The sequence below is a fragment of the Trichechus manatus genome, unplaced genomic scaffold (assembly GCF_000243295.1).
Source record: "Trichechus manatus latirostris isolate Lorelei unplaced genomic scaffold, TriManLat1.0 scaffold00031, whole genome shotgun sequence".
NCBI lineage: Eukaryota > Metazoa > Chordata > Mammalia > Sirenia > Trichechidae > Trichechus > Trichechus manatus.
In genome coordinates this window covers 12,372,550-12,397,615 of record NW_004443967.1, presented here as the reverse complement: position 1 = coordinate 12,397,615, position 25,066 = coordinate 12,372,550, and the positions used below count along the sequence as shown (strand labels likewise).

The following is a 25,066-nucleotide window of genomic DNA, read 5'->3' as shown; positions in this document are numbered from 1 at the left end:
GGGTAAAGGTGGTGTTACAATCCCACCCTAATCCTCTTTAACATAAAATTACAATCACAAAATGGAGGCCAACCACACAATTCTGGGAATCATGGCCCAGGCAAATTGATACACACATTTTTTGGGGGGACATAATTCAAACCATGACAGTGCCATCCAAAATAGTCACCCAGAATAGGTTCATCCCTGCAACCTTAAACACAGACTCATAGTGGAGCCTCTTGTTGAGCCAGATGGCAGCTGTTGCCGTGTGTGGGACATAGGGTGACCAACTCATCCCAGTTTGCCCAAGCCTTTCCTAGTTTTAGAACTGAAATTTCCACATCCCAGAGAAACCCCTCAGTTTAGCGAAAATCAGGACAGTTGGTCACTGTGTACTAAAGGATTAACCTTACCCAAAGGAAGGTTTTGTAGGTAACCTCTAAGCCCTTGGAATGTCCTGCCTGATAAAAGTGTCTTTGTTTACCTGGGCATCTTAAGCCACCTCAGATAGTCTATGCTAACAATGTAATTAATGGGTGGGGTCTTGGGCCACACAGTAGCAGCCTGATCTCTGGAGGGGCTGGAGACTAAGATCAGCCAAGCAGGTGGTCAGCCATGTCCACGTGACCACCCTCTAATACAAACCCCGGACACTGGGGCTCGGGCAAGCTTCCCTGGTTGGCTATACTGATTGAGTGCTGCCACACACGGCTGCTGGGAGAAGTAAGCGCTGCCCGCATAACTCCACTGGGAGAGGACAACTGGAAGCTCGCGCCTGGTCTTTCCTGGACCCTGCCCTGTGCACCTCTTCCTTTTGCTGATTTTAATCTGTGTCCTTTCACTGCAATAAACTGTAACCATTAATTGTAACAGTTTTGCTGAGTTCTGAGAGTCCTTTTAGTGAAGACTCTGAACCCAAGGGTGGTCTTGGGGACCTCCTGAACTGCAGTCATCCTAGTGGGGAAATTTGGAATGGGCACATCAGATTGCTGAACGCCCTGTCCCAGGCCCCATCTTGCGAATTCGATTTCCAGGAGCTGGTGAGCATGCAGAGGAGACACCTAAGGTTGCCTCGTCTCCCCTGACCTTCCTCCTGGAGGTAAGATGTGATCGCCCACCATACAAAGGTCCTTAACCAGCATAGGAGGGGACAGTTCTTCCCCTTGTCTGGGTCCAGTTCTCAGTACCTGGGTAAAGAGCAGCCCGAATCGCACAGCCTGGGTGGTGAGATCTTTCAGGTGGGCCATGTCGCCCCCGCTCTCAAGCTGAAAGAGAAAGGCACACAGCTTACCAGCAGCCTGGTTCCCTGGAAACACGCACCATCATATCTTCATGTTGTCATTGGCCCATTGCTCCACCACCCTACCGTGCTCTGGAGGCGGTTCTCTCAATGGATTCTACATTCAGCCACTCACCTGGCCACATGTATTTACTGAAAGCCAGCTGTGTGCCAGGTAGTGTGCTGAGTGCTTTCAGGGGATGCAAAGATGCAAAAACCGTGCCCTCAAGCAGCGTCACTGGGGAAATAAAGTGAGAGTGACTGCCGTCAAAGTCAAGAGCCAGTACAGGTGGCACATGGCAGTTTCCATAACGCGGCGTGGGAAGGGGAGGGAGCCAGAGGATTGTGGGAAGATGACATGGCAGTGAGGGGCAAAGCAAAGAGTTGGGCAGGGCAGGGTGGAAGAGCACAGAGAGGGAGGCGGTCGTATCCCTGAGGTGTCCGGGCCAGAGACTGTCCTCTCTTGGTCACCCCTCCTCTGCTCTGGCCCTTGTCATTCCGCAGAGAAGCCCCGGTCCCCGGAGCCATAATCTGCTCTGCAGCAGCTCTGGGCACTGTGATCGGCACATAACAATAGGTGTTTGTTGAGCTGAACTGAATTTTGACTGGTGACTCATAAATTTCCGCAACACAAACACTGCCCTACTTCATCTCTAAGCACGCAAGATTGGAAACACACAAGTATGGCAGTTTTCACAGACAATTCCCAAAGAGGGAGATGCCGCATGGAAAAACACCCATCTTTACTAGGAATCAAAGAGATGCATATCAAAAAAGGAGACACCTTTGTTCACTTCTCAACGAACAAAAGTGATTTGAAATGAAAATGCTCTACATTGGTGCGGATGTACAAAGTGAGCCACTTGCATTAATTGCTGGAGGAAGAGCGAATGGGTCCCCAATTTGTTACTATGTATTAAAAATAAAAATGCACATTCCCTTTTGTGCCAGTATTTCTACTCTTGAGAATCCACTACAGAAAATGATTCTAAATGTAGTAAAATAAAATAAACCATTATGTGCAAACAGGCTCACCATCCTGCCATCTACAATGGTTAGCAATTAGAAATACCCTAAATTTTCTACAGTAAAGGAAACGACACGGTAGCACGGGTTATGGGACATCCTCTTGGTGGAATAGTTTGTAGTCATTAAAAACGCTGTTAGGAAGTGCCTTAAACAAGTGCGTTAAAAAAAAAGGAAGGCAATAAATACAGCAAGATGTTAGCAGTGGTTGTCTTTAGGTGATGGGTCTGAGGGTGTTTGTTTCCCCTTTCTTCAATTCCTCTGAGTTTTTAAAATGTAAAGTTTAAATTTAAAAGCAGATGTCACATCTGTGTTTGTTAGGGTTCTCAAGGGCGGTGTGATAGACATTCTCCCAGATCAACTTGGCAGATGCCCTAAGCAACTGGATTCCAAGGCGGGGCCTCCTCCCTCCTCCCCTGCCTGGTCGTCCCCACGTCCCCCAAAGGAGGATCTGGATATGTCCTGACCTCGAGGTCCCAGAGGTTTCAAATGAAAGACACAGCCAAAGAAAGCCAACTCAGAAAGCCAATACATTTGGAGAGTGGTGTCCTCTCTGTGCAGGCAACTCACTGCGTGATAGTGGTTGGCTGTGATGCGCATCAGCCAGGCCTCTGGGAAGAAGTTAATGTGCCTTATCTCCTCCAGATCCTTGCCTTGGAAGACACACAGAGAGAATGCTTTGAAGGTTTTACTCATAATAGAACCTCAAAAATCACATTTAGAGAAAGGAGGAAGTGAGGAGATGCAGGTTGAAAGGAAAAGTCCCAGTTTGATAAAACAAAAAGAAAACACCACAGAAACACGGTGGTTGTGTTCAGAGTCAATTGCTTTTGTACCCCAAACTATTCTCTTTAAAAAAATGTATACACACGATTTGGAAACAGATGGGGGTGATGGTTGCACAATACAATAACGTAATTAATGTGTAAAAATGGCTAAAATGGCAAATGTTTTGTTAAATGTATTTCACCATAATTTAAAAAATGTACACATAAATTTCCCATGCAATGAATGAATGAATTCACTCCAAACTGCGAATTGTCTATGCTACATATTAGTATTTTTAAGTATAATATTGCATTTTGAAAGAAACATATTCCCAATAGTCCTACAAGAAGATACCACCACCACCCAGTGACCCCTGGAGGGTGCAAGTGAACTATTGTTCAAGGAGAAGTCTTGATAGCCCTTAAAGGTCAGCTTTGACTCATCGACCACGCTCCACAAAGACAGTTAAGTTCTACCAATTTTATGGGGGGAAAATTGTTACTAAGAAAAAAGGAGGTGTGCATTGGTCCAGTTTTCAATTTTTTTTTTTTTTAATGTGACAAAAAAGAATTGCTTTTGCTTTTATTTTTCTTCCCACAGTTTCCTCCAGGAAGCCCCCAAGCCAGGAGAATTGCTAAGGTGCCTGGAACCCTAGCGGAACATGACAGAGCACTTTCCTCCAAAGCGCCCACGACTTCCTGGGTGTAAGTCCTGCCTGGAAACGGAGGTGTGAGACTGGAGATTCAGAATGTCTAGAAGCAACTTGGAAAAAACTACCTGGCTCCATTGACCATCCCTGGGTTCCAGACCTATTCGTTGTGTTTGGAAAGCCAAAATGGTTTTAAAGAAGGTCTTGAATATCTAGTAAACACAAAGATCTCACTGGTGGTCTCCTGGGCTGCCCCAAACACACTCCCCCAATATTCCCTCCTCTTTCCAGGTCACAGTTGCCTTCCCAGTGCCCAGAGCATGAGGTTGAGGGAACACAGCCTGTGTCTGCAGCACAGACCCCGAGTTGTCTCCCAAACCACTAGGCGGGCAAGCTGCTAGATGGCAATCAAACAACCATTGGCAACTCTGTTCTGCTTCTCACCGCATCAGCCCCTTCCATCCATCGTCTTATTTCACGGAAGCCCTAATTGTTCCCATTTTATAGACAAGGAAACCGAGACTGAGAGGCTATGTGACTTTCCCCAAGTCTCACAGCTGCAAGTGACAGCACCCATCTCGGCTTAGTGCTCACTCCCTTTGGAAACATCTGGTGGGGCTCCCCCGGGAGTAGCTGCGGGGTGGGGGAGGTCCCAGATGGCTTCCCCGTGGACACACTCGCCCTGGCTGGGACTTACCTCTGGTGATGCCATGCAGACGCAGGCAGGTGAACAGCGGCATTAAGCACTGTCCTGTGTCCCGATCCAAAAAGGCACACTTCCTGGGAAAGCTTAGCAGAGGCACAGAGAAGAAGGAAAGGTCTTCAGAAAACTCCTTTCTGGAACTAGCCAAGGCATCCCTGGGTGGTGTAAATGGTTACCATACTTGGCTGCTAACTGAAAGGTTGAGGGTTTGAGTCCACCCAGAGGTATCTTGGAAGAAAGGCCTAGCCATCTACGTCTGAAAAATCCAGCCATTGGAAACCCAGGGCAACATAGTTCTACTCTGACACATATGGGGTCACCGTGAGTTGGAATAAACTCAATGGCAACTGGTAAGTAAGTAAGTGAAAGCCAGGGAGACTACTGGCTTCACCAGCCGGAGGTAGGGAAGCAGGGCGTGGCTTAGATACCTACCTTTGTGGAGTCTGACCGTGGAAATTATAATAAGACAAATGGTTAATCCCTTCTGTGCACACAGTAGGTGCCAGGCAAATACCTACTAAATGACTGATGGGAACACATGTTACTTTACAGAGGATTTCAACATACATGATCTCTCTTGAGTCTCGTGAACTTCCTGTGGGGCACATATCATCAGCTCCATTTTTCAGATGGAGACACAAAGGTTCAACCAGGACTTGAACCCAGGATTTCTGAGCAAAGCAGGCACTTCAAAAGTGCTTGCTGTTGGGATTAAAAGAAGAATAAGCTCGGATGAGTGGGTAACTAACTTTAGCAGCTGGTTTTGCTGGAGGGGAGGGCTGGGTGGAGAAGATCCCCCACGCCCCCCAGAAAACACGCACACGCAGACACACACTCACCACCCTTGTTTTGAAACAACTTGCCTCATAGAAGGGTCACTTCTCACAAATGATAACAACGGGGGGATCATTCTCCCAAGTCCCTTTGGAAATGCAAAGTCACTCCTTCGAGGCAGAGCCTGTGGAAGCCCAGCCAGGGTCCCTTTTAGATTATTTTTCCATAACTCAGAAGTGATGTCCAAGTCACGGCCTGCCACACTGGGCAGGACCAGAACTGGCTCTGAGCCCGCCGACCTGCCTGGAGCCACTTTGTCTTCACAAGATCTGGGAATTTCCGGGACCCTAGCCACTCCTCCCTGTCTCAGTGGTCCCAGAAGACAGGTCTGGTGGTGCCGAGGAGTTGGGGGAGGGTGTGGGAAGGGCACAAAGACGAACATGCTCTGACTCAATTATATTATTATTGATTAGCATCCAGGGGTGGACAGAACAGACATCAATAAAGTACGGTTGACACCTTCAGGGGTGTGGGGCTGCGGACCCTGGAACCAACCCTCCATTGCCCCAGGCAAGTGGAGCTGGGGGACTGTGGCCCTGCGGTGCTCTGAGAACACAGATCTGAGCTGGACAAAGACGTCTTCACAGCCACGGGCCTCCTTCCACAGCCCGGTCTAGGGGTTTTCTTCCACAGCCGAGCCTGGGGGCCACCTCCTTTTCTTTCTCTCTCTCACCAGTCCTGGCTGCGCGGTGGCAGAAGGGGCCAAGCTGAGGAAATCCCCTAGCCTAGTGAGTGCTCTGGGAAGCAGCCAGCGCTCCTGGTAAGGGCCCCCACAGCCAGGAGTGAACGTGCTCTGGAGTGGTGGATCAAACACAACCGGGTCAGGCCCTGAGGGAGGGGACACGCCTGGAGGAAAGCATTTCCCCTGCAGCCCAGAAGCCACAGGCCCTGACTGTGTTTCTTCGTGTGGAGTGAGAGGCTGAAAACCTGCCGGGGTAGCAGGAAAGAGCCAAGGCTCAGATTTTTCCCTTTGAGAGGCTCTCAGACCCAAAGACCACCAGCTAGCACCTCTCCAGACAGACCCTCCTCTCCCAGGGGATTCAGGAAGAGCTTTGCTGAGACAGGTGATTGAACTTTACTACCCCAGTGGGCCACAGGGAAGTGGTATTGACGGTCACCATCATGGTTGTCCCGGAGGGGACATGTATGGGGCAGCTGGTCGTCCAACTGTGCTTCCCAAGCTTGGGCCTTGGAGTCAGTCAGACCTGGTTCCAGTCTTGTGACTACACCTCTCCGAGCCTCAATCTCCTTCTCTGTCCAGTGGGGGCAATAGCCACAGTTGCCCCTCTGGGTAGCTGGGAGGAGGAAAGGTAACAGTGCTTGGGAAGTACTTGGCACACAGAACAGTGGGATCTTGATGCCTGCTAACTGCCGTTACCACAGTTCTTATTACCACTGTCGTTCTTCAGTCCAGGGAGAGAGACCTGGACTCCAGCATGGAATTGTTCTTGGACGTATTCATTATCCCCTGACACTTGGGCCCCCTTGAAGGAAGAAAATGGTGGCCTCAGCTGCCAATTTCCCAAAAGCTCAAAGGATTGGAGGGATGTGGTCCAACCCCAAGGAGCTCTGGTGGTGCAGTGGTTAAGCACTTAGCTGCTAACTGAATAGTCAGCGGTTCAAATCCACCAGCCGCTCTGCAGGAGAAAGATGTGGCAGTCTGCTTCTGTAAAAATTTATAGCCTTGGAAACTGTATGGGGCAGTTCTACTCTGTCCTATCGGGTCACTATGAGTTGGAATCGACTCAACAGCAATAGGTTTGGTTTTGGTCCAACCTCCTCCAGTCAGTCAGTGTATCCCTGCCCCTAGAGCTTGGTGAGTTCAATTGTAGTGGAGAGCTCCAGGATTCTGAACAAGCCTCCGAGTCCAGCCCAGGGTATTTTCCACCTTACCTGAGTGCCTCTCAACTGTCTGGGTGCAGACGCATCTGCTGCTTTTTTGCCCAACGATGAGCACATTCGCCTAATGTCATATAAAACAGGAGGAAGCTGCTAAGTCTAGGGACTTATTTGCAAGGCTATGTTGAGAGAATCATGGATGGCGTGACAGTTTCTCCTGGTGCTGAGCTCTGTCTGTGCAAAAACCTCTTGTTTTGGTCGAACACTTACTTCTCTCGGACAAATTTCAGGTCCCTGCCTCTCAAAGCTTATCAAGAAACCCTTGGGGCTATTAGTCTCTACTCCTCCAGGGCAAAAGAGAAAGGAAGAAACCAAAGACTCAAAGAAGAAACTAGTCTACAGGAAAATAGTCTACATGAACCATAGCCTCATTTACACTGATACCAGAAGAACTAGATGGTGCCCAGCTACCACTACTGACCATTCTAATCAGGCCCACAATAGATGGACCCTGATAGAATGGGAGAAAAATGTGGAACAGAACCTCAAATTCCTAAAAACAAACAAACAACAACAACAACAAATAGACCTATTGGACTTGTTGAGACTGGAGACTCCCCGAGACTATTGCCCTGAGACACTTTTCAAACCTTGAACCGAAACCAACCCATGAGGTCACCTTGTAGCTAAATAACAAACTGGCTCACAAAAATAATGAATATCACCTGTAAATACTGTGTTTCTTTAAAAAAATCACCTATATGAGACCAAATGGACAACAATTACTTTAAAACAAAGATGAGAATGTAAGGGGGCAGGGAAACTAGATTAATGGAAATGGAACAACCAGAACAGAAATAATGAGAATGTTCACCCATTGTGAAGAATGTAACCAATGTCACTGAACAACTTGTGTAGAAATTATTGAATGGGAGCCGAAACTGCTGTGTAAACCTTCACCAAAAACATGAAAAAATATTATTTAAAAAAAGAAAGAAAGAAAGAAAACCTTGAGGCATGACCCTTCGGGGAAGGCAGTTCACAGTTTCTTGACACTGGAAGGCACACCCTAGTTTGGCTCCGGGTCCTGCTCACAGGCCCTGCGGACAGATCCCCTGCAGACTGCCTGAGTCTCCTCTAACTGGAACAGGCTTGTGACTCAAGATGCTTGCAGCCACAACCTTCTCACTTTCTCCATCCCGTCATCTGCTGGAGCCATTTACCTTCCCCGCTGAGTCTTAGACCCATGGCTCATCAGCCCCAGCACCTGAAGTTTTAGCCTTAGAAAACACACTTTATGAACATTATTCAGTCATGACGAGAAATAAAGTTCTGATACATGTCATGACGTGGCTGAACCTTAAAAATATTATGCTAAATGAAATAAGCCAGACTCAAAAAGACAAACATTCTATGATATCGCTTCTATGAAATACCTGGAAGAGGCAAATGCTTAGAGACAAAAAGTAGATCAGAGGTTACCAGGGGCTGGATGGGGGTGGAGGTCGGGAGAGGGGAGCCTCTGTTTAATGGGTATGAAGAGTCTCTGCTGGGGGTGATGAAAAAGTTTTAGAAATGAATAGTGATGATAGTGGCACAACATCATAACTATAATTAATACCACTAAATTGTACACTTCAAATGACATCTTAATCAAATTTTAGATTTAACCACAATTTTTTTTTTAAAGCCAGGTATCCTCAAAAAAAAAAAAAAAAAAACCAAGCACACTTTGTGGGCAATAACTCACAGGGAGAAGAGAACAGTGCTTTTTTCAAAATATAACTCAGTGTAGCAGACCTGGGCACCTTCTCAAAGACCCAGTGTTCCTCTTGCCTCCTAACACCAACAACAATTCCTACCACGGCCACCGTCACTCATCCAGTGCCCCTGTCATTCAGTGCCTCCTGCCAAGTGCTGTACTGAGGCTTTTCCTGGCATTAGCGGGAACCCGTATGTCAGTCCTGAGTGGGCATTGGTATCTCCTTTCTAGAGATGGCACAGAACAGTTGGGTTACTTGCCCAAAGTCATACAGCCGTGCATGGCAGAACTGGAATTCAGACCCAGGTTTGTCATCTTCTACCAGACTATTTATTTAATGTCTCTGCCCCTGGACTGTAACCTCTCCGAAGATGGGGATTTGTGTCTGCTTTGTTTACTCTTGTATCCTCAGCACCTCGTAAAGTGCACTTAGCTCGCAAAATGTTGAACAAATGAATTGGATAAATGATTTGGTGCTGCCAATTCTCTAGCCCCAACTCCCACCAGTGTATCCTTTTAAACCAAAAAACCAAACCCACTGCAGTCAAGTCAGTTCTGACGCATAGCAGCCCTATGGGACAGAGTAGAACTGCCCTATAGGGTTTCCAAGGCTACAAATCTTTACAGAAGCACACTGCCACATCTTTCTCCTGTCAACCTTTTGGTTACAGCCATGTGTTCGACCAGCGCGCCACCAGGGCTCTTTATGCAGGGACCTAGAAACCAAGGGACATTCAGGCTCTGGGAAGCCAGGTTAAAGGGGAGCAAGGGCAATGCGGTCAGAGCAAGAGAAGAAACAGAAGGGTAAGAAACGCAAAAGGCAGGTTATAAGAGTCTGTTGTCTGAAGTTTATATCAACTTCCCCACATAGGGCTTGGTGGAGCAATTCTGAAAGGGAACAATTTAACGGCCCTAATGTCCATGACTCATGGGACATTTAAAAATCAATGCTCTGGTAAAGAGATCAGAGTTGTCATGCCAGGGGTATCCAGTTTCGTGATGACTCTGTGGCTACATCGGCAAATGCCATTAATCACAGAGACGCATGGGTTCTGCCCACTCTGGGGACGGGCCACCACAGAGCATTTCACTGGAGATATCAGCAGGGTCAGGGCGTCATGGGGGCAGGGAGTGGCTGGGCCACTCTCCTCTGGGGTTTCCCTGGTGGTTCCCCTCGGCTTGGTGTGCGTGTGGGATGAGGTGGGGGCGGAAGTGAAGGCTTATCAGGGGAGTGCACATTCACGCAGCCTGTATATGCTGTATCTTCTCTGCAAAAAGAATCTTGGAGAAGGAATCTAACACATGTGTAGGTGAGATCAGGGAAGGCTTCCTAGAGGAGTCCCCGGCCAGCTCCTTGGGTCAGGAGGAAAGGGCACAGGAGGAGGAGATGCAGCTGCAGAGGTCAGGGAAATCTAGAAGTTGGGAGGGTGCCGGAATTGGCTTCAGTGGCTGCTTTCAGTGACTGTCTTAAGGTGAGGTGATAAGCCCATTGCTGGAATCCACACTCACAGTGCCTAAGAGGGACACTTTTAGTGATGAAAAGATCAGTTAAAAAGAAGAATGACAGGTCTGTTAATGATTTAGCCTCACCCCTGAGATCTCAAAGTAAAATGATATGTCAGAAGACCTATGAGACCAAGCTCAACCCCAACTCCACCACCCAATTGGCTAAAGCAGCAGCAAGCCCCTTAGCTTCCCTGGGCCTCAGTTTACTCATCTGCAAAATAAAAGAGTTAGACTAGTTGATCTCTAAGGGACCTTCCAGCATCAACATGCTATAGTTTTATGAAATGAGACATTGAAGAACTGACATGAACTGAGCATGTTTTGTTGTCCTGTAGCCCATGTCCTGAGACCCGGACACACGCATATCGTATCAAAACATGTGAATGCAGCTACAGGAAATTTATAGCTATAAACTAGAAAAGAAGAAGGGCACAATGTCAATTATCTAGTATCCATCTCAAGAAGTTAGAAAGACAACAGCAAATAATACTCAAAGTAGAAGGAAATAATAAAGAGAAACAAATAATAAAATAGAAAAAAAATCCTTCAATTGAAAAAAAAAATCAACAAAGCCAAAAAGTAGTTCTTTAAAAAGACTAATAAAATAAATCCCTAGCAGGGCTGATTAAGGTAAAGAAAACAGAAATGCACAAATTAACAATATCTGATATGAAAAAAAGGACAGTCCAACAAATTCTACAGACATTGAAAAGATAACAAACATTTACTAAGACTGACTATATTCTGGGCCATAAAACAAGTGTCAATAATTTAAAAAAATTAAAATCATACCAAGTATTTTCCCTGACAATAATGGAATTGAACAAGAAGTCAGTAACAGAAAGATAGCTGGAAAAATCTCAAATATTTGGAAAATAAAGACCATAGTTCCAACAATCCATGGGTCAAAGCAGAACGCAAAAGGGAAATTAGAAAATATTTTGAACGGAACAAAATTAAATGTATAACACGTCAAATTTGTGGGATGCAGCTAAATCAATGCTTAGAGAGAAATTTATAAACACTTGTAATACGAAAGAAAAAAGGTCTTAAATCAACGGTAACCTAAGCTTCCACCTTGTGAAACTAGAAAAAGAAGAGCAAGTTAAACATTTGACAAAATACAACATTTATTTCTGGTAAAAACTCTCTTCAAACTAGGAACAAAAGGAACTTCCTCAACCTGATTTAAAAAAAAACAAAACAACCCAAACCTATTGCGGTTGAGTGGATTTCAACTCCTAGCGACCCTACAGGACAGAGTAGAACTGCCCCATAGGGTTTCCAAGGAACAGCTGGTGGATTCAAACTGCCAGCCTTTTGGTTAGCAGCTGAGCTCTTAACCACTGCACCACCAGGCTCCAACCTGATAAAGGGCATCTACAAAAAAAAACCTACAGTTAAAATCTTATTTAACGGCAAAAGATTGAATACTTTTTCTCTATAATCTGGAACCACTACCTGTCTGTCAGTTTGTTGGTGTAGGCAAAGATTTCTTAAATAGCCCTCGCAATAAAAGAAAAGCTTGATAAATTGGGCTGCCTTAAAATTAAAAACTTCTGATCATCAAAAATACCATTAAGAGTTGAGTAGCGTCTGGGGTCTTAAAAGCTTGTGAGCGACCATCTAAGATACTTTGCTAATCTCACCCTGTCTGGAGCAAGGGAGAATGCAGAAAACCAAAGACACAAAGAAAAGATTAGTCAGAAGGACTAATGGACCAGAAGAACCACGGCCTCCACCAGACTGAGCCCAGCACAACTAGATGGTGCCCGGCTACCACCACTGACTGCCCTGACAGGAATCACAACAGAGGGTCCTGGACAGAGCTGGAGAAAAATGTAGAACAAAATTCTAACTCACAAAAAAGACCAGACTTACTGATCTGACAGAGACTGGAGAAACCCTGAGAGTATGGCCCCAGGACACCCTTTTGCCTCAGTACTGAAGTCACTCCTGAGGTTCACCCTTCAGCCAAAGTTTGGACAGGCCCATGAAACAAAACGAGACTAAATGGGCACACCAGCCCAGGGACAGGGACGAGAGGGCAGGAGGGGACAGGAACGCTGGTAATGGGGAACCCAAGGTCGAGAAGGGGAGGGTGCTCACACGTGGGGCTGGCAACTAATGTCACAGAACAATGTGTATTAATTGTTTAATGAGAAACTAATTTGCTCTGTAAGCCATCTAAAGTAAGCTAAAAAAAAATTGAGTGAGAAGGCCAGTTACAGAAGAAGATATTTGCCATTCATATATCTGATAAGGACTTGCACCAGAATATAGAAAAGAGGAATTACAAATTATTAAGAAAAAGACCTGACCACCCAAAAGGAAAAAATAGTCAAAGGACTTGAACAGGCACCTCATTAAAGAAGATCATTAAAGGGTTAATAAACACGTGAAGAGATCAACCTCATTAGGAAGAAACTGTAACTTAAAAGAACAAAGGCAAATTAGTACCACTGTACACCCATCAGAAAAGTAAAAGATTGAAAATACCCAGGGTCGGCATGGATACAGAAAAACTAAGTCTCGTACACTGCTGGTCAGAGAGGACATTAGCATAACCACTTTGGAAAACTGTTTGGCAGTATTTCCTGAAGTTGAGGAGGCCCTGGGTAGTGCAAAGAGTTCCTGCGCTGTTAAATGAAGTCCACCCAGGGGCACCTTGGAAGGAAGGCCTGGCGATCTACTTCTGAAAAATCAGCCACTGAAAACCCTATGGAGCACAGTTCTACTCTGACACACATGGGGTCGCCATGAGTCGGAATTGACTTGAAGGCAAGGAAAACTAAAGCTGAACTTATTCATAGCCTATGACATGGTAGGAAACCCTGCTGGCGCAGTGGTTAAGTGCTACGGCTGCTAACCAAAAGGTCAGCAGTTCGAATCCATCAGGCGCTCCTTGGAAACTCTATGGAGCAATTCTACTCTGTCCCATAGGGTCACTATGGGTCAGAATTGACGTGACAGCAATGGGTTTGTTTGTTTACGGCACAGTAACTCTACTCCTAAGTTTATACCCAATAGAAATGTATAATGATGAATACCAAAAAAAATGCACAAAATTGTACATAGAAGGACTATTCCTGACTGACAAAACCTGCAACAACCCAAACGACCAACGTCAGAATGAACAAAGACAGTGTGGTATGATCGTATAAGGGAACACTCTATGATAATGTACAAATTAACGCTACGTCCAACCACACGGATGACTTTTCCAGACATACTGTTAAGTGAAAGAAGCTAGTCGTTACAAAGTGTATACTCTAGGATTCCACGGACATAGAGTTCAAGCAGAGGCAACACGAAACGATAGTAAACTCCAGGGTGCTGTCTACTTTGAGCGGAGGAGACAGTGACTGAGGCAAGGGACTCGAGGGCTGGGGATGCTGTTTCTTGGGCTGGAGGCTGGTTACCCCGTGTGTCCACTGTGGGGAAATTCATTGTTCACTTAAGATGCGTGCAATTTACATACACACATAGATCTAAAAATGTACTTTTACCATTATGGACGGATGGAAACGGGGAATTGGGGTGTGGAAGGGGAGAGTGTTGACCCATCGCGAGGATTGCAACCAACGTCGCAAAAGTTTGTGTATCAATTGTTGAATGAGAAACTAGTTGGCTCGGGAAAGTTTCACCTAAAGCACAGTAAAAAAAAAAAATCTATGTATATTACTTTTTAAATATATGTGTATTAAAAAAATGTACTTTTTAGAAGTTTAAAATGTGACTGCTCATCTCCGAGGGATGAGTTTTCCAGATTTCCTGAACTTCCTAGGCTGAAATAAAATGATGACCCTTCTTTCATGGATAAAGGCAACAGCTTTGTTTACGTTTTTTTTTTTTTGCTTTTCCTACAAGATGATGCCAAATTTAATTCCGGACTGCCAATTTGTTTTTCTAAAATAACCACTGCCTGGAAAACAGGCCGTGGGGTGTGAAGAGGTGTGTGTGTGTGTGTGTGTGTGTGTGTGCGTGCGCGCGCTCCCTCTCTACACTGATGTACGTAGACAGCAATGAAAAGAAGCTCAAAGAGGTCGCTCAACATCTGGCTAGACAGAGAAACTGCTCCGAGAGATTTCCATTCATGTCCCTGGCACACAGTGCACGCTCAGTCAATATTTGTCGATTGAATGGAAGATTGGAAAAAATCAACGCGTGAAAGCAAACGGGAGAGCAGAGAAAGCTTGGGCCCACGGACGTGCAGGTACGGTAGGCACTGGAGGAGTGATGGGTACAAATAAGTCTCCTCACAAGTCTTATGGACGCTGCCATGACAGGTGAGCCAAGGGGGACGGATTCATTTTACTCAGTTAATGCCCTAAATCCTCCTCCTCCAATGCTAGGCTGGCCACGGCCGCACACAACTGCCTCGATATTATGAAAGCTTGTTCACCTTTTGCAGGTCCTCATAATCCGATGGCCTCAAATGTTCACTTTGACCACTGCTCCCCCACCCTGGGAGAAAGCTTATAAATCACTCTGCCATTAAAATCATATCATCCATATATGAGACTTTACAAATTGGGCCAAATACTCAGCTTCCTCCTTTCTCACTCCCAAGCTCATTTCACTGCCTCCCAGTGGGTCTGTCCCTCTGCTCCCTCTTTAACTGCTCTGGACACATCCCTGACAGTGGTCACTGAAACTGCCTTGATTAGCTGTGTCCTTTGGCTTCACTGAGCTTTGTAGCTCAACCCCGCAGGTGACCCAGTTCTGGCCGGGCTGACTGTGACTTCCCCCAGGCTCCCTCCTCCCACAGCGGGAGCAAGCTATCCTTCCCACAGCCCAAGCCTTTAGCCACCAGCCCCCTAAGCCAGCAGCCCCGAGGCCCTGCATGGCTGCTGGTCAGCTTTAGGGAAGGAGCAGCAAACAGGGAGCATGGTGCCCCCACTGCCCATGCCCATGTTCAGGGTGAACACCACCGATGGACCGAGACCTTCTTGCTCACCATCTGCCATCCCCATTACTTCAAGTTGCTGCGGGCGTGGTGTTCTCTGAATTTTGCATCAGTACCCTAAGATCTACTTCTTTGAGGGGAACCGAACTACCGTAAAAATGTCTGATGGACTCTCATCGTTTGATACTGCGAAGTTCCAGGCACGTTAGTGGTAAGACAAAGGATCATAAACCCTTCCTGTGAGCTGCTTTTGATGTATCTGCTATGATACTTACACATAAGGCCACACATATACGTGAGTCAAAACCAAAAACCAAAGCAGGTGCCGTCATTTCTGACTCATGGAGACCTTGTGTGTGTCAGAGTAGAACTGTGCTCCACAGGGTTCTCAATGGCCAAGTTTTCCAAAGTAGATCACCAGGCCTTTCTTCCAAGGCACCTCTGAATAGACTTGAAGCTCCAACCTTTCGGTTAGCAGCCAAGCGCTTAACTGTTTGCACTATCCAGGGACTTCACGTGACTCAGGAGGTTCCTAAAAATGTGTTATAAGACTACGTGCATTTATCTATCAGGCCTGTTATAAGACTATGTGCATTTATCTATCAGGCCAAACTTGTAGCAAGCAGGCCAGTTCTCTACCCCACAAGAAGAGGGCAGCTTATGGCCATTGTAAGGATGCTTCTCTCATAATGACCGTCCAAGGCAAGGGTTCCCGGGACAGCTCGGCCAAGAGGACTCCAGGTTCCCTCTGACCACCCACTGCAGACAGCACATCTAGTGGGCATGGCGAAATGGGCATTCTTTTAAAAAAAGAGAGACCTGCTTTGAAGCCATTTGAAAGGTAGGTCAACAAGCTCTGCCAAGAAATTGCTCTAAAGCAAAAGTCAAGTCATTCCCTACAGCCAAATACATTGACCAAAGTGAACCCTTTAGGAGAACCGTGTGAAATAGTCCTGGTTTGATAAAGAGGCACACATCTGGGGCCCTGCACAGAGCAGGGTGTAGCCTAGCTCCTGTCAGGACAAGAATTCCTTGGGATGTGTTCCTTCTGCTCAGCCCAGGAGAGTGTGACTGGCTTTGGTGGCCTTACATTGTCCTGGGTGGTTCTCTGAGCCCCTGGTGGACTGTAGCACCATCCTTTAGACAGGCAGGTTTCCTCTGGTTGGCTGTGACTTGCCCTGAGTTAAGGCGCATAGGGTAAGGACAAATTCAGAGTGGGGACATTAGTCAGGGAGACCATCTCTGAGAAGGGACTGCTCAGACAGGCTCTTGTAGGAGCCCCTGCCCAGGACAGGCTGGAAGAGGGGGCACTGCAGGCTGGGGCAGAGTGAGCACAGGCAGCGGACACTGATCCACGAGGTTAAGGAGGCCAGCGAGGCAGGAGATGTGTGTTTGGGAGTGGAGGGCCATTGACAGGGGCGCAATCTCACCATTGTGGGGCTGTGGAGTGGGCTGGGACAGGAGGAGAAGCATCCACAATCCTAAACATGGTCCACGTGGTCCTCACAGCTGGGAGGCCGCAGGGAGAGCTGGCCTCGTGATTGCAGGAGAAAGAGCTTCCCCTTGCTTTCTCGCCTTTTCTTCCAGTCCAACACAAAGTTTGCTGGAGGGGGTGGCGGGCAAGCGGAGGGCAGAGGGAGTGAGGGAGGGAAAGGACACAGGACAGGCACGCAGGCAGTCAAGGGCACCTCCACTAGAAGGTATTACTTAAGAGTGGGGCAGTGAGATGATTTGGAAACAAGCAAAGGGTTTCTAGCAAGAAAAATTGTGCAGGATCAGGTAGTTTGGGGAACTGTCGTGTGGAGGGGTGAGGCTTAGGGATCCAGGTAGATTCAAGAGGAATGGCAAACCTATGATGGCCAGAGCTGCCCATGTTCCCTCCGCTCTCCGGAAGGAGCTCTGGGGTGCTAGGGAAGGCCACTGAACCCCAGTTCCAATGCAGGGACTTCATACCTTAACTCTCTCATTCCTACTTGTTTCTCTCACATTAAGACCACATCCTAGCTCATTTCCCATCTCTTGGGCTGAGCTGTTTCCAGCAAGACAGCGCGAGTCAGGAGCCAAAGGGCAGTTTCTCTTGGTATGCATGACTCATTGGAAAACATATCTTGTGGGCTAGTAAAAGGGAAGGGGGATTTAAAACATTTGGGTTCCCAGCAAATTATATAGAAACCAAGCAAAGTATATAGAATTCCGGCACTGAATACTGCCTTCCCCAAATAACAAGACAGAAAAAAAAAGGGGCTCTTTCGTTAACAGGGTGCACAGCTGTTTCAGAAACAAGTTAAATGCTTCAAAACAGAGCAAATGAAACTTAGCTTAAACAGAGATCAAGCCGCTGATTGATAATATATAGAAGATGTGTTTAATCTGCTAAACTCACATGTGCAAAAGAAATGGCATTACCGACTTCTCTGAACCCTCTCATGCTTGGGAGCCCCCGTTCCTGCTGATGAGGGGTGCAAAAACAAACCCGACAGCTGTAGGCCAGTGTTCACTGCAGCACTGTTTACAATAGCCTAAAGGTGGAAACAACCCAAGGTCCTTCAACGAATGGTTGGATAAACAAAACGTGGTCTATATATACAATGAAATACCACTCAGCCATAAAAAGAAACGAAGTCCAGACGCATGCCACAACACGGATGAAGCTTGAAAACAGTATGCTGAGTGAAATAAGTCAGTCACGAAAGGACAAATACTGTATGATCTCACTTATATGCAATGGGCAAATATATAGAAACCAAAGCTTATTGGTGGTTACCAGGGGTGGAAGGAGCCCTGGTGGCACAATGGTTAAGTACTTGGCTACTAACTGAAAGGTCAGTGGTTCAAACCCACCAGCTGCTCGGTGGGTGAAAAGACCTGGGAATCTTCTCCCTTAAAGATTTCAGCCTAGGAAACCCTATGGGGCAGTTCTACTCCGCCCTACAGGGTCGCTATGAGTCGGAACCAACTCAAGGCACACAACGACATCAGGGTGGCGGGGGGTGTTATTGCTTGGCGGGCACTGAGTTTTTGTTAATAGTGGTGGAGTAACTTGGAAAAGGATAATGGTTGCATAACATGAAGAATGTAATCAATGTCACTGAATTATCCATGTAAAAATTGTCGAATTGGCAAACGTTTTGTTATGTATATTTTTGCCACAATTTAAAAAAAGAAACAATACTGACAGCAAAGGTAACGGGGCCAGTCGTTTCCTTTCTAGAGTGGCTCCCTGGTGGGCTGGGATGCCCTGGGTTTCAAAGTCACCAGTTCAGGTGGTGGTAATAGAGCCCAAGGAGACAGAAAATGGAGCCCACGGACTACCATGCCCACCCCCACCGCCCCATATATATATATAGAGAGAGATTTATATCAAGGAAATGGCTTATGTGGTTGTAGAGGCTGGCACATCCCAAGTCCATGGGTTAAGACAGAGGCTTCTCCTTATTCACGTAGCCACAGGGGCTGGTGAACCCAAGATGGGCAGGTCAGACAGCAGGGCTCTTGCTCACAGGCTGCGAAGACCAACAAATCCCAAGATTGGCAGGCAAGACAATCCCAAGACAATCCCAAAACAATCCCAGGATCAGCAGGTAAGCTGCTAGCTCAAGTCCCAAGAACTGGAGGTCAGGTAAACAGGAGCCAGCTGCAGGATCCAGTGCGTGCAAAAGCCCACAAGCCTTGCCAGAATGTCCGCTTATATTGGATGCAGGCCACACACCCAAGGAAACTCCCTTTCAACGGATGGGCTACTCACAGCAGAGGCTATCATAGAAGTGATTACATTGTCTCAAATCTCATCATGGAGGTGGTCACATCACTACATGACTGCCAAACTACATCGTAACTGCCAAACCACTGAGAATCATGGCCCAGCCACGCCAACACACAACCTTAATGATCACACTGACAATAATGACAACACTAACCTAGAGGCAACCTCAGGATCTTTCTTGACACAGTGCCCAGGGAGCCATGACCAAACCAACTGGAGTGGGCCCAAGAGAGGAGTCCTGTCATTCTAGGAACGGGCAGTAATGCGTCTTGGGCTTTGGCAGATCAGGGTTCAAATCAGACCCCATCCCTTACTACTTGTGTGATCTCTAATAAGATATTTCATCTCTTCCTCAGTTTCCTCATCTGTAAAATGGGAACAATGAAAGCAGCCTCTTAGTGGTATGCAGATTAAATGAGAAAATGTACCAAAAGTGCTTCTCAGGGTTACTGCACTTAGTCAGCGTGTTTCAAGGGTGGCATTGTTATTTTTCAGTTAAATGCTGAGATATGTAACTTTTGGAATTTATATGTTTAGAGAGTATAAGAAACTGGATTAATCCTATGAAACCTTGGTACATTCAAATGCTTTTTTATTTGCCCAGAAAACCTGGAATTTCATATTCTATCTAGTAAACTACAAATGGGAATGGTCTGGTCTGCTTCAAGTACCTTTTAAATACGAAGTCTTTTGAGGTCAGTGCAGAGCAGTAATTTTCCTGGATAAAAAGAGCACCCTTTGCAGCAAGCTTATTACTGCGCCCAGAACAAGTTCTCAGAAGCACATTACAACACCCACATGTTATTTACTTTTCCAGGTAATCCAGTTGTTCAAAGTCATCCTGTAATCTTAGGCCCCATAAAGAAAACTGCGTTCCCTCTACTCTGGATGATGCTATGGAAAATTATATCATGGGTGCTCCCTCCCATTATTGTTCTTGCTGTGGTGTGCTGTCGAGTCAATTCCGACTCATAGTAGAACTGCCCCATAGGGTTTCCCAGGCTGTAATATTTACGGGAGAAGATCGCCAGGTCTTTTCTCCCTCGGAGCGGCTGGTGGGTTCGAACGACCGACCTTCTGGTTAGCAGCCAAGCGCTTAATCATTAAGTCACCAGAGTTCTTCTCCTCCACCCACCCCACCCCCATCACAGTATGAGCAAAAAAAAAGCAACGCGTGTCCATTTCACCCATCAACACTAAGTTACGTTACCTGTTAAAAAATGCCAGCACGGTCTCATAGATGGGAATTGTCTGAATTTTGTGGTTTAGTTGCAAGTAGACCCAAAAAAGCATTGTTTTCAGAAGATGAAACTCACTAAAGGTAAACAAGCTGTGCCAGAAAAAAAAAGAGAGAGAGAAAATTGTTAGGAATAGCAAATGCTTAAACCATTCATTGATAGGAAAATTAAAAGTTAGAAGCAAGTTTAGGAATGAGGCGACATCATCCCAGAGCCTCTCGGCAGCCTCAGACACAGAGGAGTTAAATGGCCTGCTCAAAGTCACGTGGGCTGTAATGACAGCAGAGCTGGGATTTGAGCCCTGGAAGTCTCATGCCCCACAGGAGCCTGTGTGTCCCACTGTCGCAGCCACACCGTGCCATACCATGCTGCCGGCAAAAACAATGGCCCTCGTTCAATGAGCGCTTAACAAGTCCCGTGTTTCCAAGGCGTTTTCCATACCTTCCTTTATTGAATCCCACAAAACAGCCCTGCAGAATTGGGATCTATTCCTTATTCTTAAAGATGCTACCTTTATATAAAATGCTGATACTTTGTTCACTGTGGGTTCCTTGCATTAATTTTGATTTTTAAAAACATTGCATAAAGGTATCATTTATCTTGATGGCTGAGTTTTGTTTAAATTTTGTGCCCAGGCTGAGTGCCTCACTTGCCTCATCCTGGTCCAAACCTATTGAGGGCCTCAAACGTGAGTAACTTCTCCAAGGTCACATGGCTCTGGAATCGGCATTGGGCATGGGCCAGGTTAGAATCTCAGTTCCACCCCAAACGGTCTGGCGAACCTCCTATAAATTGCTTCATGGCCCTTTAGTTGCAATTTGCTCATCTGTAAAATAACGATGGAGTCCCTGGGTGGTGCACAGTTAACACGCTCACTTCTAAAAGAAAGGTTGGAGGTTCAAGTCTACCCAGGGGCACCTTGGAAGAAAAGCCTGGTAGTCTACTTCCGAAAAAATCAGCAACTGAAAACCCTATGGAGCACAGTTCTACTCTGACACACCATGGGGTTGGAGGTGGAGTTGACTCAACAACGTTTTATTTTTTTGGTTAAAATACGAGCCGCTCAGAGGGTAGAGTGAAGACTAGCTGAGATGACACAGCATCTGACTTTTCTACGGCTGCTCTGACAAATTAGCACAAACCAAGTAGCTTAAAACAGTCCAAGTTTATTGTCTTACAGATCTAGAAGTTAGAAGTCCGAATGAGTCTCACTGGACCAAAATCAAGGTGCGGGCAGGGCAGCATTTCTTCTGGACGCTCTAGAGGAAAATCCATTTCCTTGCTTTTTCCAGCTTCTAGAAGCCACCCACATTCCTCAGCCGCGGCCCCTCCTCCATCTTCAAACCAGCAGTGCAGTATCTTCACATCACTCTCTGGTTGCACCCTTCTGCCTCCCTCTTCCACATTTAAAGGGCCCTTGTGATTGCATTGGGCTTTTCTCTCTCTATTTTAAGGCCAGCTGGTTAGCAAACTTACTTTCATCTACTACCTTCCGTGTACCCTAACATATTCACACGTTCCAGGGGTTGGGACAGACGTGAGCATCTTTGGAAGCCATTACTGTGCTGACCACACACATACAAAGCGCCCAGCACAGTGCCTGGCACATAGAAACGAGCTCAGAGAATGCATGGCAGGGCCGGTCCTGGCCTCAGAGCCCACGCTCTGCCTGCAGCAATATAAGCCTCTCACCACCAGTGAGGGGAAAGACTGGCTGCTGCCCCCCAGGACCTAAGCATGCTTCACAAACAACTTCTCTAACGGCCTCTGAAAACTTGATTATCTGAGAGGTCATTTTACCATTTCTTAAACCCATTGAGGAGTGGCATCACTAGAGTTGGTGTCACCCAGCATGGGAACTCATGGTGTCACCCCCCCATGGACCTCGTACCATACCAGACCATTCAAAATCCTTAGTAATGTTTTTTTGGGCTGATGTTACTTATAAATCGTAATTCCCGTAGATCATTCCTTCTTTTCCTTTAATTACTACTTCATTCTCAAAAAAGTTATTGATATAGGTTCACAAATACTAATGAAATCCATAACATTATAGCTAAAACACCAGAAAATTTGACAAAATCTGTGACCATAAAAACTGGTAGCAACAAAAACAACAGTGTGTGCTTGCAGCGCGTGCAGACAAAACCACATCATTTGAAGCGTCATTGTAATTGGGTAATAATGACAGCTCTGACCGGAGGGCATTAGAAGTTCCAAAAGTAAATTAGCACAGACTTTTGGCCTTGTAGGTATATTGATACATGTAAGTTGGGTTTATGAAAAATGTTTTTGTTGTTATAAGTAACTACAGGGATATTTTTATAAATTTCTGCTGAAACATGGCAAAAAAATTTTGTACAGTCATTTTGGTGTCACCCCTCCGACAGTGTCACGTAATGTGGTCCACCCTCCCAACCCCCCCAATGACGCCACTGTACTTAAGTCTGTAGCGGCCCATGGAGAGGACACCTGCCTTTAAAATATGTCATAATTTTACTGCGCCCACTGCAGCCTCTTCCTTCACCACTTTAAGTGGTCTTGGTGGGTGGAACCCAAGCTAAACAGTGACTCTAAAGGGCAAGGGAAATGTTACCACCCACCTCTCACGCTATTTTTGGACAGATTAGACTGTCTCTTTCCTCTTATTTGGTTTTGAGGTCACCCACAGATGCATGGTGACCCCAGCCAGGCAGAACCAACCTCTGCACTGTCTGGACAATCACGGTAAGGCAGGAGGAGACTCCACACAGGGCCCCTTGGTGTGACGTCCCACAGAGAACTTGGTCAAACCTCAACCATTGATGAGGTGGGGACAGATGCTATGTGACTTCTAGTGCAGACTCCATACTCAGAGTCCTCCAGCACAGAAGGTTCTTGGAGATTGTACCTATGAGGGTTCGGTTGCAGCAACCTGGGAGAGCAATTGGGAGCTCTGTGAATCAGAATTCTGATTTTGTCCTTACTATGAACGACAATTGTTAAAGCAAGACTCTCTATCCTGAGGCCAAGTATCAGCACCCCAAAGTATTAGTTCCTGCAGCAAATAACCACACTGAGGAAACTTAAACACATTTTCATTTGCCTAAGAGCGCTGATGGCCTCACCCAAGACAGAACTGACAGAAATCCCACACCTCCTTCCCATGGACACCAACAACTGGGCTGTCCTGTTGCGTTCACTGTGCTCATTGGCTGCCATTGGGATTGAACTGGCGTTCGTTCTTCAGGAGGAAAAAAATGCTTTCAGCAAAATATTATTTGTGCTCCATCTTTTTTTTTTGGAGAAAATTGTATTTAAATAACAAAACGCTCTTTTGAATGTAACCATCGAGAAAGCCATGTCCACGTGAGCAAGAAGATCAGAACAAAGATGACCACTGCAGCATTGTTTGTCACAGCCAGAAATGAAGCAGAAGGAAACCAAAGGAGGCCGCTGGGAGGGGAATGAAGAAATGGCTGGGTGTTCACTCAGTGGAGCCCTGTATGAGTGAAATAAAAGTGCTAACTAGATACGTAAGTATCGACATGGAGAGAACATGAAGCATGACGTTGGGTGAATCAAACGAGTTGCAAAAATCACCATCACCATGGGAACATCTGTTTAAAGTGTAAACTTCCAAAACAACATTACTCATTATTGATGGATACACATATGCATAGTAAGAGTGTAATCACATGGATTGGATCCGCACAAGTTCATAACAGGTGTTGGTTGTCTTTAGGGAAGGAGGAAGGGTGGTAGGAGGGTGGGGAGGGGCCATAGGCAACTTCTACTTTATCGGTAATATTTTATTTAATTCTTAAATTCAAAGCATTTATGACAAAATGTTACCATTTGTTTATTTAGGGAGGTGGGTACAATAGTGTTTTGCATTATCCTCCTCGCTTTGTCACTATGGCTCAGAATCGGCTTGACAGTCACGGGTTTGGCTTTTTGGTTTCCCTACCTTTGTATTTTCTTAGTAAAAAATTTCAATAGCCTTATTGCTCCTAACCGTCGATAAGGACATCAAGAAAGACAGGTGGAGCACATCGGTGGCTTTGAGGCCACTCAGAATTGGGTTCAAATCCTGCTCTCACGCTGCATGAGGGGACCATGGTGAGTCCCTTCGTTTCCCATAATTGTCATTCCACAAGTGAAAAATGCAGGTGACAATACCCACCTCATTGGGTTGCTGTAGGAATTAGACTGGATAACTCACTCAGAGTGTTAACTGGCAAACGGTTAAGCGCTGGACTACACTATCTGAACGGTTGGTGGTGGTTCAAACTCACCTAGAGGTGCCTTGGAAGTAAGCCCTGGTGATCTGCTTCTGAAAGGACACATCCTTGAAAACCTATGGAGCAGTTCTACTCTGCACACATGAGGTCGCCATGAGTCAGAATTGCCTCGATGGTAACCACCAACATCAACAACAACGTCGTTATTATTGTCATTAGCCAGAGAAGCATTAGCTTTAGGAATTATTATGTGTGAGACAGATGCCCAATGGTGTTCCGGAAGCTAGTGACAACTGGCTTCCTGCCTTGGAAACACTGCTGTGGCCTGACAGGGAACACAACAGAGAGTCCCTGATGGAGCAGGAGAAAAGTGGGGTGCAGAACTCATATTCTAGTAAAAAGACCAGACTTAATGGTTTGACTGAGACTGGAGGGCCCCCGGAAGACATGGCCCCCAGACTCTCTGTTAGCCCAGCACTGAAACCATTCCCGAGGCCAACTCTTCAGACAAAGATTAGACTGGACTATGGGACATAAAATGATACTCGTGAAGAGTGTGCTTCTTAGCTCAAGTAGATACATGAG

General features: G+C 46.2%; 1 protein-coding gene across 1 annotated transcript in view; it reads right to left on the bottom strand.

The window, feature by feature from the left end:
- The window catches only part of BTBD16 (BTB domain containing 16), a 66,389-nt gene that overhangs the window by 4,205 nt on the left and 37,118 nt on the right, over positions 1–25,066 (bottom strand). Inside the window, exons 9-12 of the mRNA XM_004374913.2 lie at positions 20,231–20,350; positions 4,402–4,493; positions 2,858–2,940; positions 1,170–1,247 (exon numbers count right to left, since the gene is read on the bottom strand). Coding sequence (XP_004374970.1) covers positions 1,170–1,247; positions 2,858–2,940; positions 4,402–4,493; positions 20,231–20,350 — 373 coding nt within the window. The remainder of the gene's footprint in view (positions 1–1,169; positions 1,248–2,857; positions 2,941–4,401; positions 4,494–20,230; positions 20,351–25,066) is intronic.